This window comes from Cryptomeria japonica, chloroplast (genome assembly GCF_030272615.1).
Source record: "Cryptomeria japonica chloroplast, complete genome".
NCBI lineage: Eukaryota > Viridiplantae > Streptophyta > Pinopsida > Cupressales > Cupressaceae > Cryptomeria > Cryptomeria japonica.
The window spans coordinates 14214-28706 of NC_010548.1; the positions used below are offsets into that span (position 1 = coordinate 14214).

At 32.5% G+C, this 14493-nt stretch overlaps 17 protein-coding genes and 2 non-coding genes across 19 annotated transcripts, besides 1 other annotated feature. All coding sequences in view use genetic code 11, as the record gives it.

The window, feature by feature from the left end:
- Positions 1-7: 7 nt before the first annotated feature.
- Positions 8-700, reverse strand: rps3 (ribosomal protein S3). The gene has a single exon. It carries the CDS (start codon positions 698-700, stop codon positions 8-10), a length of 693 nt encoding a protein of 230 aa, YP_001806647.1.
- A 90-nt stretch (positions 701-790) lies between these two features.
- On the reverse strand, positions 791-1171 carry rpl22 (ribosomal protein L22). The gene has a single exon. It carries the CDS (start codon positions 1169-1171, stop codon positions 791-793), a length of 381 nt encoding a protein of 126 aa, YP_001806648.1.
- A 79-nt stretch (positions 1172-1250) lies between these two features.
- rps19 (ribosomal protein S19) lies at positions 1251-1544 on the reverse strand. Its single transcript has one exon. The coding sequence runs from the start codon at positions 1542-1544 to the stop codon at positions 1251-1253; it is 294 nt and encodes a 97-aa protein (YP_001806649.1).
- A 54-nt stretch (positions 1545-1598) lies between these two features.
- rpl2 (ribosomal protein L2) lies at positions 1599-3111 on the reverse strand. The gene is made up of 2 exons: positions 2709-3111; positions 1599-2029 (listed from the first exon to the last, which is right to left on the reverse strand). The coding sequence occupies exons 1-2, from the start codon at positions 3109-3111 to the stop codon at positions 1599-1601; spliced, it is 834 nt and encodes a 277-aa protein (YP_001806650.1).
- An 8-nt stretch (positions 3112-3119) lies between these two features.
- rpl23 (ribosomal protein L23) lies at positions 3120-3419 on the reverse strand. The gene has a single exon. It carries the CDS (start codon positions 3417-3419, stop codon positions 3120-3122), a length of 300 nt encoding a protein of 99 aa, YP_001806651.1.
- A 431-nt stretch (positions 3420-3850) lies between these two features.
- Positions 3851-3964: within the span that the record gives for rps12 (ribosomal protein S12), a trans-spliced gene. Coding sequence (YP_001806652.1) covers positions 3851-3964 — 114 coding nt within the window.
- Positions 3965-4684: 720 nt separating this feature from the next.
- rpl20 (ribosomal protein L20) lies at positions 4685-5035 on the forward strand. Its single transcript has one exon. The coding sequence runs from the start codon at positions 4685-4687 to the stop codon at positions 5033-5035; it is 351 nt and encodes a 116-aa protein (YP_001806653.1).
- Positions 5036-5213: 178 nt separating this feature from the next.
- Positions 5214-5564, reverse strand: rps18 (ribosomal protein S18). Its single transcript has one exon. The coding sequence runs from the start codon at positions 5562-5564 to the stop codon at positions 5214-5216; it is 351 nt and encodes a 116-aa protein (YP_001806654.1).
- A 155-nt stretch (positions 5565-5719) lies between these two features.
- Positions 5720-5920, reverse strand: rpl33 (ribosomal protein L33). Its single transcript has one exon. It carries the CDS (start codon positions 5918-5920, stop codon positions 5720-5722), a length of 201 nt encoding a protein of 66 aa, YP_001806655.1.
- A 333-nt stretch (positions 5921-6253) lies between these two features.
- psaJ (photosystem I subunit IX) lies at positions 6254-6382 on the reverse strand. Its single transcript has one exon. It carries the CDS (start codon positions 6380-6382, stop codon positions 6254-6256), a length of 129 nt encoding a protein of 42 aa, YP_001806656.1.
- Positions 6383-6676: 294 nt separating this feature from the next.
- CrjaCt001 lies at positions 6677-6750 on the forward strand. The gene has a single exon. It is a non-coding gene; the product is annotated as a tRNA-Pro (tRNA).
- A 150-nt stretch (positions 6751-6900) lies between these two features.
- Positions 6901-6974, forward strand: CrjaCt002. Its single transcript has one exon. It is a non-coding gene; the product is annotated as a tRNA-Trp (tRNA).
- A 102-nt stretch (positions 6975-7076) lies between these two features.
- Positions 7077-7190, reverse strand: petG (cytochrome b6/f complex subunit V). The gene has a single exon. It carries the CDS (start codon positions 7188-7190, stop codon positions 7077-7079), a length of 114 nt encoding a protein of 37 aa, YP_001806657.1.
- A 103-nt stretch (positions 7191-7293) lies between these two features.
- petL (cytochrome b6/f complex subunit VI) lies at positions 7294-7389 on the reverse strand. Its single transcript has one exon. It carries the CDS (start codon positions 7387-7389, stop codon positions 7294-7296), a length of 96 nt encoding a protein of 31 aa, YP_001806658.1.
- Positions 7390-8605: 1216 nt separating this feature from the next.
- On the forward strand, positions 8606-8860 carry psbE (photosystem II protein V). The gene has a single exon. It carries the CDS (start codon positions 8606-8608, stop codon positions 8858-8860), a length of 255 nt encoding a protein of 84 aa, YP_001806659.1.
- A 9-nt stretch (positions 8861-8869) lies between these two features.
- psbF (photosystem II protein VI) lies at positions 8870-8989 on the forward strand. The gene has a single exon. It carries the CDS (start codon positions 8870-8872, stop codon positions 8987-8989), a length of 120 nt encoding a protein of 39 aa, YP_001806660.1.
- A 31-nt stretch (positions 8990-9020) lies between these two features.
- Positions 9021-9137, forward strand: psbL (photosystem II protein L). The gene has a single exon. The coding sequence runs from the start codon at positions 9021-9023 to the stop codon at positions 9135-9137; it is 117 nt and encodes a 38-aa protein (YP_001806661.1).
- A 93-nt stretch (positions 9138-9230) lies between these two features.
- Positions 9231-9353, forward strand: psbJ (photosystem II protein J). The gene has a single exon. The coding sequence runs from the start codon at positions 9231-9233 to the stop codon at positions 9351-9353; it is 123 nt and encodes a 40-aa protein (YP_001806662.1).
- Positions 9354-10406: 1053 nt separating this feature from the next.
- Positions 10407-11003: a sequence feature (estimated product: photosystem II CP47 chlorophyll apoprotein, 41 % similarity to clpP of Pinus thunbergii).
- Positions 11004-11664: 661 nt separating this feature from the next.
- accD (acetyl-CoA carboxylase beta subunit) lies at positions 11665-13767 on the reverse strand. Its single transcript has one exon. It carries the CDS (start codon positions 13765-13767, stop codon positions 11665-11667), a length of 2103 nt encoding a protein of 700 aa, YP_001806663.1.
- Between the last annotated feature and the right edge of the window lie 726 nt (positions 13768-14493).

A 14493-nucleotide genomic window follows, 5' to 3' on the forward strand; every position in this document is an offset into this window, starting at 1 on the left:
GCTCATCTTAAACAAAGATCCAAATTTTGATCCCCAATACTCCATAGACGGTTTGAACCGCATAATAACAATAATCAATTTTAGCTCGAAGGGTCTGTAGGGGCACTCTACCTTGCATAGCCGATTCTTTTCGGGCTCTCTCAATTCCGTTAAGACGCCCTTTAATTTGTATTTTAATACCTTCTACATCTGCCTTTTCAGCCAGTTCAATAGCTTTTTTCATTATTTTTCTTATTTCAACTCTCTCCTTTAGTTGTAGAGCAATATATTCCGCAAGAATTTTGGGTTCTCTATAAGGTTTCTCCACTTTTTCTATAGAAATGACAAGTTTTCTGTTTACAGAATCAAGCATACTTTGTACAAGCATATTTTGTACTTCCTTTCTTAATTGCTTAATTTCTTGTTCGTCATCTTTTTTTTTCTTTTTTTCTTGACCCTTTTTTTCGATAAACAAGTCGACAAATGCAATATATATATTTACCGAAATCAATTCGGTCTGTTTCAGAATCTCTATACGTGTAATTCCTCCATAACTAGAATTTATGGAACTTTTTATATGTTGTACATAATTTTCAATACAATTATATATTCTCTCATCTTCTCGAAGATCTTCGGAATAATCCCTTTCTTCAAACCAAAGGGAACAATGGTTTTGCGTAAAACCAAGTCTAAAACCAAGTGGATTTATTTTGTTTCCCATACATATTTTTTTAAGTACTTTTTTGCAAGTAGTAGTAGTATATTTGCGACATAAATGGATTATGCTTCGATCTATTTGGATATTTTGTTTCTATTTTTTTACCATAATTGAGTTAGAGTCAGTTACATCCTCCAATGTAATACTTATATGACAAGTGGGTTTCTGTATTGGATAACCGCGTCCCCGAGCTCTAGGTCGAAATCTTTTGAAAATAGGACCTTCATTCACTTCAGCCATAAGGACAAATAAAAAGCCCTTATCTATACCCATATTGTGATATGCATTTGCGGCTGCAGAACGAAGTACTTTTAATATGGGATAACATGCTCTATGAGGCATCCAATTCAGTATCGAAAGTGCCTCCATATAGGTACAACCACGAAGTTGATGAGCTACTCTACGGGCTTTATTAGAAGACATACGTACATGTTTAGCTACAGCTCGTATTTTTCTAGTCGAAGCCCTATTTATAAATTTCATCTTCATCCTCCCCAATGAATTAATGTATACTATTTACAACGATACCTTTTTCTCGGTTCTCTCCTTTAATTTAATTTTTTTTTTTTTCATTTTTCGATTTTTTATCCTTTTTCGCATGTCCCTGGAAAATGGAAGTAGGTACAAATTCTCCTAATTTGTGGTTTATCATACCATTTGATATAAAAATGGGTAAATGTGACTTTCCATTATGAACAGCAATGGTATGACCGATCATTGCGGGTACAATGGCAGATCTCCGGGACCAGGTTACTATTATCTTCTTCTCTTTATTCATATTTAGATTATCTATTTTACTCAACAAATCATTAGATACAAAAGTATTTTTTCTTAGTGAACGTGCCATGGTTAATTACCTTTCTTTTTATTGATAGAAAAAAAAATGGATTTACAACTATTCTTACTTACGTCGACGAAGGATTGAAACATCACTATATTTATTTCTTTTCCGACTCTTTTTTCCAAGTGCGCTATAGCCCCAAGGGGTCAGGGGTTTTTTTCTGCCAATTGGAGCTCTTCCTTCACCACCCCCATGAGGATGATCCACAGCATTCATAACTACTCCTCTTACTTCAGGACGTTTACCCAGCCAACGTTTTGACCCAGCTTTACTTAAAGTTCTATTTTTCCATTTAACGTTGCCTACTTGTCCAATTGTTGCTAAGCAGTTCTCAGATATTAAACGAACCTCCCCAGATGGTAATCTTAATGTGGTCAATCGACCTTCTTTTGCGATCAATTCTGCCACAGCACCCGCTGCTCTAGCTAATTGTCCGCCTTTTCCGACTTGTACTTCGACATTATGTATAGTCGTGCCTAAAGGTATATTGGTTGAAGTAGACCTTTAATTTGTAAAAATCCCTTCCCAAACTGTACAAGCCTCTCTCAGGGCATACAGCTTTCTGGATGTGAATAAATATTTATATACTCAATATATATATATATATATATAATATATATATACACATATATCTATTTTATAGATAAATTTCAAATGAAGGGGATACTTTAAATTCCTTATGTCCTTATTCTGTACATCCTAGGTTTTTTTATTCCATCATCTGGCTTATGTTCTTTTTTCATGTAGCATTCAGAATGAATGACTTTATCAAATTACGTTAATGCTTTCGCATCTCTCGGATAACGTAGGAGGCATTTGAAATAGAAATTTTCTTTTTGAAAAAATAAAAATATTTTCACTGTTCAGCTTCGAATCTGCCTTTGACCATCAAATCAAATGTGAGTTACTTGTCTTTCTCTTCGTAACAAGGGTTCCTTTACCTTAGTTGTTTCTGCTTCAGACAATTAAGTCTTCTCCATATTATCATATCTCTGGAGTCAATAATTCCAGAAACTATTGAACTCAATCACCCGCTGCTCTTTATCCTCAGTTTCCCTTTGGGGTTGATCCCATCAAACTATCTTAGTTGGATCAGTGATAGATTTTAAGGTTTTGCTGTAAACCCAATCGGTTATTTCCGATCACGTAAATTAATAATTCAAACCGCACTCAAAGGTAGGGCATTTCCCATTGATATGGGAGCTCTTGGACCGGACAGAATAGTATCTCCAATCATAATCCCCCTCGGATGCAAAATATATGTCTTTTGACCATCTCTGTAGTGCACAAGACAGATATATGCACTTCTATTAGGATCACTTTCTATTGTTACAATTTTTCCCAATATGTTGTTTTTCTCACTCCGTCGAAAATCAATTTGACGATACAGACGCTTGTGACCTCCTCCTCTATGTCGTATGGTAATAATTCCACTATTATTACGACCTTTCCCACAACGATGCTGGCCGGAAGTCAATTTCTTTTGTGGATGAGATTTTACTTTTCCATCAAAACTTGATAGAGATTTATCACGTGTGCCCGGAGTAAAAGTGCTGTACGAACGGGTGTTCATGTTTGAAATTAAATAAATTTTTTTGAAGGAAAAAGTGGAATAGAATAACCTGGTTTTAGTGTAATAATCATGCGTTTATAATGCATTCTATGCTTCATTATTTGTTTTCTATTTCCTCTTTTTTCTTTCTTTTGCGGAGGCCGATAACTATTGACTCCTATTACTTTAACATTGAAGAAAAGTTCAATCCAATTTTTGATCTTTGTTTTATTCGATCCCGAATCGACATTTAAAATATATTGATTTTTTTCAAATAGACTAACACTTTTCTCTGTAAGTACTAAATCTAGATATTGAACTTCATACATAAATATTTCTCCTTTACTATCATTTACAAATAAAATACAAATGCCTATATCCACCTTTATTATAAGTTCAATAAATAGAATTAAACTATATTTCTATATGATAGAATAGGACTACATAGAAAATTCTGTTTTTAAGATATTCTGATTTGGGTACCGGGTTCTATTTAATTAAAAAAGAAAAAAATGTTGGATCCTACATCTATTAGATCAATTAATGTAAATTATCTGATAATAAAAATGTATTGATATTGATATATATTCTATCTATAAGGCGGCATAGATCAATAGGAATATTGAACTATTTAATCATATAAAGTAGTAACTACTTTATTAAAATACAGAATAATTATTGAATGGCATAGCATTTATCTCAACATTTATATAGTTGGTTAGGATCAATCCGAACCATTCAAATTCAAATATAATTCAAAGTGCCTACTATTCAACAACTTATTAGAAACGCGAGACAGCCAATAGAAAATAGAACAAAATCTCCTGCTCTTAGAGGATGCCCTCAGCGTAAAGGAGTATGTGCCAGGGTGTATGTGCGACTCGTTTAGATCAGAAGCTGAAACGGACCAGGAAATCGCTCTAACAAGAAGAACTTTCCTTCTGTTAAAAAGTACAGATCTATCATCTACTCTTACCGGGGATGAAATTTATGGTTTCCATTGGTGCAAATCCAATCACCTTGATGTGGGATGAAAAGCACTTCCTCATTGGTAGCGAATGGTCATCAATCCATTGAGCGAGGAAATAATGCAAATTGAAAAAACATAAAGAGATTATGTTTTTATTGCTGCGAGAACGGACAAAAGGTCAGCTACCTTGCCAACTCTCACAATTACATGTCGTTACTGTACCTATAAATCTTATTATTAAAGTTTTTCTTACTTGATAATTCGGGGGGAAGAGTAGAGCTAGAGATGGTAAACTATACAAGTTACCAAATAATTCATATCTTAGGGCTCCGGCGTATAGAGAGGACCTTGCCGTTAGAGAAAGAACCATAGAAACGAAGAAATCCATAAAAATATATACATTATATATATATATTTTTTTTTCTTACTTAAATGCAAGGTCCAATCCCTTGCCTACTTGGAAGGTGCCTAACTGAAAAGAATTATGGTTGGGAAGGTTAGAGCAGCAAAAGCCATTGGAATCTATATTTTATACACTAGAAAAATCAGTTTTATTCTTAACAAACCAAACAAGAAAATGATTGATCAAAAAATAGATTAGTCATTTATGAAGAATCTACTTCAATGACCAGAGTTAAACGTGGATATATAGCTAAAAAACGTCGAAAAAAGATTCTTGCATTTGTATCAGGCTCTCGGGGAGCCCATTCAAAACTTTTTAGGGTTGCTAACCAACAGAAGAGCAGAGCTTTAGTTTCCGCTCACCGAGATAGACTAAAGCGGAAGAGAGATTTTCGTCGTTTGTGGATTACTCGGATTAATGCAGCATCCCGTGCGAATGGAGTTTCTTATAATAAATTCATACAATTTTTATACAAAAGGCAGTTGCTTACAAATCGTAGAACACTTGCGCAAATAGCTGTATTAAATAATAATTGCTTCTCTATGATGTTAGAAAATATTCTTGTGTCATGAAATAGTTAAACCCAATCTCCCGGGGAAATTCTCCGGGAAACTAGAGACAATACAAAAATGAATTTGGACCCACTTAGATAATTCAATTATTCATTTTTGAATAATCCTTTTTATTTATAGAATTGTTAGATATCCCAGCTCCGATTAAATGTAGGAGCAAGTTGGCTCTAATTACTTTTCATTTTAAAGAAAGAAAAGGTATCAAACATAGAATACGAGCTTGTTTAACAGCCCTAGCTATTAAGCGTTGTTGTTTCAACGCTAATCGATTCGTTCGGCGAGATAGTATTTTTCCTTGCTCGCTAATAAATCGATTAATTAAGCTAATATTTTTATAATCGATTTGCTCTCCAGGCCGAATTGTCGATAGACGTTTTCGAAAAGACTGCTGATTTGGGGAAAATCGCTTAGATGTATTTCGAAAAGATGGCTTAGATCTATTTCGAAAATATGGCTTAGATCTATTCCGAAAATATGGCTTAGATCTATTCCGAAAAGAGGGAGATGTATTCCGAAAAGATGGCTTCATTTTATTCATAGTTTGTTTTATGAACCTTTCAAATACTTTTTTTTTTCAAAATATTTCGAAAAGAAATATTGACAGTGACATATTTTGTTAAAATACAAAGATAGAAAAATATCTTTGATATATTTCTATTCCTGGGTCAAAATGATAGATTCAATCTATTTTTTTATTTCTCCATGAATAGTATGCTTGTAACAATAAGGACAAAATTTCTTTAATTCCAATCGAAGAGGAGTATTGCGTCGATTTTTTCGAGTCGTATATCTCGAAATACCCGGTGATTTTTTATTAACACTATCTTGAGTACAACTAGTACATTCTAAAGTAATTGTTACTCTTACATTTCCACCCTTGGCCATATAACTTACTTTGGATATTGTATCTACTTCTTTTCTTTTCAATTCGGAAAAAAGAGAAGAAAGAGAAGAAAGAGAAAGGAATAGAAGTTTTCTAAGAATGATTAAAGATTTTATTACTTAATTCATTCTCGTAATAAAATCTTTAATTAAAAGTTTTCAGTAGTTTACTATTTGAGGAACTTTTGGATCTATATTTTTTTTTATTATTCTAACTTCCCCCCCTTGAATTCTAAAGAGATTGAATCTAATTTATTTTCTTTATCCAAGAAGAAAAGGAAATGAATCTAACATCATTTTTTTTTCTTTCGGGTTCGCGGGAGAGGAAAATGAAAGTCAAAAAAAGGGAAAAATAAGGGCATCCGGGAAAAAACGATTTATCTCAATTAATAAACCGGCTAAAAATCCCAACGATAAAGCAGCTAACACAGGCGCTGTGGAAAGATATGTTTTTATATCTTGCATTGTTCGTAAGTTCTCCTTCTCAATCGTGATGGATATATTATATGGTCAACTACATCCGTAGTTTATGAGTAACTGCAAACAGATATTTGCACAAGTTGGTTTTTTTTTTTTTTTTTTTAACAGAACATGAACATGTGATAGTAATCAAGTAGTACTGTCAATAAATAGACATCTTATAGATCCGTGTATACAGTCTATTCACGAAATCAAATGGGAATCAAGGCGGATAAATGTGGAAAACAAAATTGATTTTTTTTTAATATGAAATATTGAATGAAAATACTCACGATTAAAAGGGATGTAGCGCAGCTTGGTAGCGCGTTTGTTTTGGGTACAAAATGTCGCAGGTTCAAATCCTGTCATCCCTACCTAGTATTCTTTCTTTTTTTTTATAAAAGAAAAGAAAAAAAATCGAGCGATTTTTATTCAAAGGAACATCAATAATCGGTGATTGAGGCATACCACATGCAAAAATGTTTTAAGAGTCAAAAAGGCCCTTCTTTGCTTAAAAAAAAAAAGCGCTCTTAGTTCAGTTTGGTAGAACGCAGGTCTCCAAAACCTGATGTCGTAGGTTCAAATCCTACAGAGCGTGATTCTGCTTTTTTTCCGATCTTCTTGTCACTTAAACTGAAAAAGCTAATGGAATCTGATCCTTCAGAATCAGTAGGAGACCCCTTCATAATATGGTCCTAAATCAAATATCCAATTGATCACCGCGTCGGTACTGTAAATATGCAGTTACAAATAATCCAGCCAAAGTTATAGGAATTAGACCTAACACAATTCCGGATAACAAAACTTCAATCATATTTTTTTTTATTAAAAAAGAATAGGTAAGGATTAATAGCTAATCTACATAGTACCTCAAATTGACTCGGAATCTCAATCCCTATTGAGGGTTTTATTTTATTTCAAATAAGTCGTATACTGCTTAACCCGATGAATAGGACTGAGGTGAAAATAAGCAAAGCTAATAAAAAACCAAAATAACTAATTATAGTAAGCATGGAAGAGATCGATGAAAAAAAGCAATGATTGATACGTATTTTTGTCAGGCAATTACCTCAATTTTTTTATCTAGGAGCAGAAAAAAGAGTTGATAATAAATACATACAAAGTTAGAATGGAATATCTAACAATTGTTAATTGTTATGAACAAACATAGAGAGAATAGACAATAAAAAGGTATTCTGTTCTAAAAAAAGTGAAGATGAAATCTCCCACTCATAAATAAAATAAATACCAATTGTGGTAGTAATTTTACAATTTATCCTACGTAATAGTCTAATACCAAGTATTAGATGAATGAATTTGACAATGATTCTGATTAAATCACCTTACATTATCTCTACTAGTCTTTAGAACGAAAAAAATTTTTGCTACAGCCAAGCATAGTAAAAACACCGTACGCTATAAATGTATTCACTTTTTCCATATGCTCCTTTAATTTTAAGGGCAGGTTTTTTTAGTAAAACCTGAAATCCTTTTTTTGTAAAAGAACTTCTAAAGGAAAATAGGAATAGAATAACATAGTTACAATTCGATCAAGATAATTTCCACTATTCATCGATTTCTTTTTATTCATAAGAGGAATAACACTTCGGTCGTTGACACTTCGAAGTGCTATCTACAGAAGTCATTAAGTTCATATAGTATTATAAACACACAATATAAATAACATAAAAACAAAATAGAAAAAGAAAGTATAATATTTTCAATGAGTTGTATTTATAGTGAATGATACTCCTTAATCTTCTTAAAACGACATGCGTGTATTCGAGTGATAAAGTAACCTGTGGAAGTGAGAGCCATTACAATTATTAATGCTCAAATGAAATTAATTTCCCCATAATCCGTATATCCAATTGTTGCAATATAGAAACAGGGTTCCTTCCGGAAGCTATTATTAAATTGAAATATGCGAGATTCTCTCATTTCTGTTCAGTAAAAAAAAAAATGTTTGAATTAAGTTCATCAAACAGGGCTGGAGTAACTGGCAGCTAGCAGGATGGTTCTATCCTGCTCTCTTTTAATGTTAAGCAAAATTATATTGCTATGTTAGAAGCAGGCTAGCTATACTTAGTATACTTCAAATATACCCTTGGTATCATATTGACAATCAAGCAAAGATTGTAGAAGATATCAGTAGTTTTCCATTTCCTGATCTCTTTCTTTCATGGGATCAATTTACCCTTGATTTTACAATAATATAGGGAGCTTAGCATGTCTGGGAATACGGGAGAACGCGCTTTTGCTGACATTATTACTAGTATTCGATACTGGGTTATCCACAGCATTACTATACCTTCTCTATTCATTGCAGGTTGGTTATTTGTCAGTACGGGTTTAGCTTATGATGTATTCGGGAGCCCTCGGCCAAATGAGTATTTCACAGAAAGCCGACAAGAGGTTCCATTAGTCACTGGCCGTTTCGATTCATTAGAGCAACTTGATGAATTTACAAGATCTAGTTTTTAGGAGGTATTAATGACTATAGATAGAACCTATCCGATTTTTACAGTTAGATGGTTGGCCGTTCACGGGCTAGCTGTACCTACGGTTTTTTTCTTGGGATCAATATCAGCAATGCAGTTCATACAGCGATAAACTTTTTATAAACTAAATCACGGAGCTATTTATGACACAATCAAACCCGAATGAACAAAATGTTGAATTGAATCGTACCAGCCTCTATTGGGGGTTGTTACTTATTTTTGTACTTGCTGTTCTATTCTCTAATTACTTTTTCAATTAGGAGTAGTGAGAATATTTTTTCTTGCCCAATTTCATTTATTGAGATATAATCTAACATGAAAACTTAAAGTAAATATTAAAAGAGTTTATAGAAATGACCGATACCACCGGAAGGATCCCTCTTTGGTTGATAGGCCTTTTTGCGGGTATTCTCATTATTGGTTTAATAGGTATTTTTTTTTACGGTTCTTATACGGGATTAGGGTCTTCCTTATAAGAAAGTATCAAAAAGAATTTGAGATCGCCCTAAAAGAAAGAGCATATAGAACGAATTCTAAATCGTCCAGTACAGAAAACTAAAAAAGAAAAATAAGACCTTACCGTTCTTTGAATACAAAGAACGGTAAGGTCTTATTTTTCTTTTTTCATTTAAAATTGATTTTTTCATTTTCAATTTATTGAAATATTTTTTTTTTATCAATTAATGCTGCATTTCTGGAATGCAATCTAAATTCATTTAGAAGAAATTTAGTTAATGTTGCGAAAGAGCATTAACTATATATAATAGTTCTATAGAGTTAGAACTCTATATTATATTTTGAAATTGCCGATTTATTAGATTTAGAAATCTATTATATATTTTTTTTTTTAGGTTTTATAAAACGTTTTATTAAATTGCCGATTTATTATATTTAGAAATCTATTATATTTTTTTTTAGGTTTTGTAAAACGTTTTATTAAATTGCCGATTTATTAGATTTAGAAATCTATTATATTTTTTTTTAGGTTTTGTAAAACGTTATATTATATTTTTTTTTTTTTAGGGTTTTATAAAACGTTTTATTCAAACGTTTGTTTTGCGAAAGAGGTCCTATTTGCTCGACGGACATACCTTTGCTGTAAAAAAAAAAAAGAACCTTTTGATTACTGCGAGTCTTTATTTAGGAAGGAAGAAGAGTCGGTATTATTGCCGGTAATAGAATATTACTGGGGGAGAACCGGAAACCCAGCAAAAAACAAATCCAAATTTTTCGGAGACCTATAGTTTCTCCTACAGAACTGTAGTTTGTAATGTTTTTGCACTATCATTTTCCCCTCGCAAAACTATATTCCTTGCCTTGCGATGGTCCAGGACGGGTATATTGTTTGGCCTGTTAGAATCCAATGTTGTGGGATTCCATGGTGAAAACCATTCCGCAGGCCGACGGTCAATGCTGCGATCCTCACGATCACGAGCAAAATCACGAATAAAATTCGCAAAACTATTATCATGGGCATCAGCATCGTCATGAATAAACAATGTATCTAATGTATCTGAAAAACCGAGTCCTTCTACGCCGATTTCGTCGATAAGACCAAACTCTACTGCTTGGTCTGGTGTCATATAAATATCTCGTTCTAATAGATAACAAATTAGTTCGAAATCTTGCTTTGTTCTTCTTAAATAAGTTCGCGCAACATACGAACGCAAAAGGCCCAGATACTCTGAATCGAAGCTTGATTCTATTGAAGTGGCGCGACGATCATAAGGAGACATATGGGGTTGGTGGATCATAATTGATGCGTTTTGGGTCATTACCCGTTTAGTAAACGTCCCCCCGTGTAGAAGGAAAGCTCCCATTGAAGCATTTAACCCGACGCCTATTGTAAATACATCCCCTGTTACGTATTGCATAGTATCGTAAACAGCGACTCCCTGTACCATTCCTCCACCTCGACAGTGAAGAAAAAACATAAAATCCTTTGTTTGATCTTCTTGGTTTAAATAAATCATACTTTTCATGATTTGATCAGCCGGTTGTTTTTCGAGTGGTCTAGCTAGGATAATATATCTACCAAAAAATAATCGGTGATATAATTCGACCCAGTTTGCTTCCTCCTCTTCGGGCCCTTGATAGGGCACTTTCGGCACATTTGCTACGTCCATGCTCAACTACTCTCTTTTTTACTCTTTCTCAGTTAAAGAAGCCAAAAACAAAAAAACAGAGAATTTTTGTTTTTGTCATTCTTTTCATAAAAATCGATTGAAACGATTTTTTGTTACAAAAAAATGCGGATATGGAACCTTCATAAAGCTCGGAGGAAACCTACTAAAAAGCTTTTCTACGCTATTTTTTTTATCTCACTTTACAACGTAATAAGTTAAATTACCTTTACCACACTATTCCTATTTGATACAATATGAAAAAAAATAAGAAAATGGTTTTTTGCTAGAAAACATTCTTACTATTTCTTTTCTTTTAGTTTTCCAATGTGAATTTGAAAATCGACAGAATTCTTATTCTGTAAATGAATTACAGATGTACTATAAATACATTTACATTTTTTGTAGTAAATTTAGAATAAAAGATATAATATGTTATAATCGACATAAGTTTTTTTCTATTATATATTTACGTTTGGAATAATATAAAAATAGAATGTATTATAAATACATTATTTATAGTATAAATTTATACTATAAAAAGGTAAAAACCTCTACATAATTGAAAAACTTTCTGTGTTATTTTGATCCCCAAAAAAACAATTCTTAAGGGATCAAGAATTGTTTTTGGGAATCTTAAAATAGAATGAATTATTCTGACCTTTCAATCACCATACATGTATATTTCAATTGTCTCGCTTAGAACATTTTTTAAAAGAGCTCGTGGAACCATGCTATCAAACATTCCAAAATCAAATAAAGAATCAGATATTTGATCTTCATCATCTACTATCTGGTTTAATGTCTGTTCAATAACTCTTTTACCTGCAAATGCAATGTATGCATTAGGCTCAACAATCGTGACATTAGCCAACATACCAAAACTAGCAGTGACTCCACCAGTTGTCGGAGATGTAAGAACTGAAATATATAGTAAATTTTTCTCCTTTTGATATGTATGCAACATAGCAGCTATTTTATTCATTTGCATTAAGCTAAAACTTCCTTCTTGCATGCGCGCTCCGCCAGAAGCACATACGAGAATTAATGGAAGAAAATTCTCAGTAGCAAACTGTATTAAACGGGTTATTTTTTCACCCACTACCGAGCCCATACTGCCTCCCATGAACTGAAAATCCATAACTCCGAGTGCAACAGAAATACCATTTATTTCACCTACGCCTGTTTGAATAGCGTCGGGTAAACCTGTTTCTTTTTGATAGGAAGTGTTATAATCTTGATAAGACTGTTCTTCTGTTTCTATAAATTCTTCCTTTCCTAGATTAAATGTACTCTTAATTAGTTCTATGTTAGCGTCGACATATTCTTTTTCTTCTTTAGTTAAAGAGTCATAAGTTAAAGGATATTCTTCTTCAATATCCTCCTCATCAATATCTTCAATATCTTCAGTATCTTTAGTATCTCTTCCTTTTTTCTTAGGAAATTTATCTTTGGAATCTAGTGTTAATGTAGAAAACTGTTTCATTATCTCTAGTAAACAGAAATAAATTCCCTTAGTATTTTCAGTATACGACAAAAAATTATTGTCACAATCTTTTTCATTGTTCTTGTGATGGAACAAGAGATTTATTTGTTGAAATAACTCAACACTATTTGTACTAGTGTGTAGATCATCCTGCATGATATGATCTATCATATTATAAGATTCATAGCGATCTTGTTTTTTAACGTATTCTATTAGAATATCAGAACCAAACCGAGGAAATTCTTCTTCCAGTAAACCACAATAACGATTTCTAAACCAATATTTAAATTCTTTCAAGACCAGATATCTTTCCATCAAAGAGATCGCCATATGTGTTCGCAGCCATAAAAAGTAATCTGTCTCTGGGTCAGTTCCTGGATAAAAAGGAAATATTTTTTTTATTTTCCTTGTTTTTCTTTTGTCTTCCGGAAAATAAAGTTCTTTTTTCACTAAGCTTGTCGCCACTGCTTTCAAGAACTTATCTTGTGATAGTAATTGTTCTTTTACATCGGCTAATTGTGTATTTAATTTCAATAGTGATTCTAAAATGAGGAATGTTTGAACTCTAAACGCCATTCTATCAAATTCTATAGAAATGATTTCAGACTCGTCATCCCTCCTATCTTCCAAATTTTGAGCAAGCAAGCTAGAAATTTGCTTATTTTCAAATGCTTTATTTAAAAGCGCAAACCTATAGAATTCATTTTTTATTTTTTTACGTATTTCAAATAGTGCAAATTGAGCTGTTTTCAACCCTGTATCAATAATATCTTGTAGTATCTTAATAGTTTCTTTTGAATCTAAATTCAAATATTTTATGAATTTCGATCCTAGTGCAACCTTAAGGATATTAACAAGAGTATTGTTGTATGCTACTAATATTCTCAATGCTTTATTGTAATATTTATTTTTAAAAAATTCTTTGTAAAAATATTTGCCAGAAATTACTTTGTACAATAAAATTGAGACCTTTCGAACCATTTTGATGTCAAACGTCGTATGTTTTTTCTCTAAAACATCTATACTAGATAACTTCGTGTTTATAGAACGCCAAGTGCCATTATCAATTAATAGTTCAATTCGCTCTGAACTAGTCATTTGCAGAGTTGCTCCACATTCTGCACAAACACCTTTTTGTTCTAGTAAAGATTTCTTATATATAAGGGTCTCACAATTCTCGCACAAAAACCACAAATGCTTAAAACGTTCCGAATTGTATCCGTTTTCTACGGGGGTTGTTTCGATATATTCAGAATCCTTGTTTTCGTTTTCCTCACACATTTTCCTATATTTTTTCTACATATTGTTAATGTACAACTTTTAACAGATAAAATACAAATTTTGCTCCCTTTTTATTCCATTTTTTTTTTCTTTTTTTAAGAAAAAAGAAATAAATTGATCCATCTGACTCACTCGACTTAATCGGGAATTAATTCGATCTTATCGTCGTAATTCATTTATTTGTTCAAATAGCGTACTATTATATATATATATATAATGGTATTTCATTATACATTTGATTCCTTGAATCAAATTCCGCTTCTGATAAAAAAAAAAAAGAAAAGGAAGTCTCCATCAGGTTCTTTCTGATCTGTCCAACGAATTCACGATGATTCATGAAAAATAATCAACAATTGACTTAATAAAATATCTATTTTTACATTTTTACATAAAACGCTATTGTAGTTTTTTTTTTTTTTTTTACTAAAGCTCCGGACAAAGCCGATTCAAAATGAGCTTTTATATAGATATAGATTAGAAGAGATTTGAGCGGGATTTAATTTGTTAAAGATAACAAATTTTGAACCTCCTTTGAGCGCGTGGCTAGAAGAGATTGAAGGCCCTTGCTCCCTGGGCCTGGATCTAGTGATCCACCGACCCGGTCGAATAATCCAGAAAATATATTTCTCTATTAGTAGGTAAGAGGTAAATTTCTTTCCTCTAGCCGAATTATCTATTCCCATCCATTCGGTATTCGGCTCAATCTTAAAAGAAAAGATTGGGCCG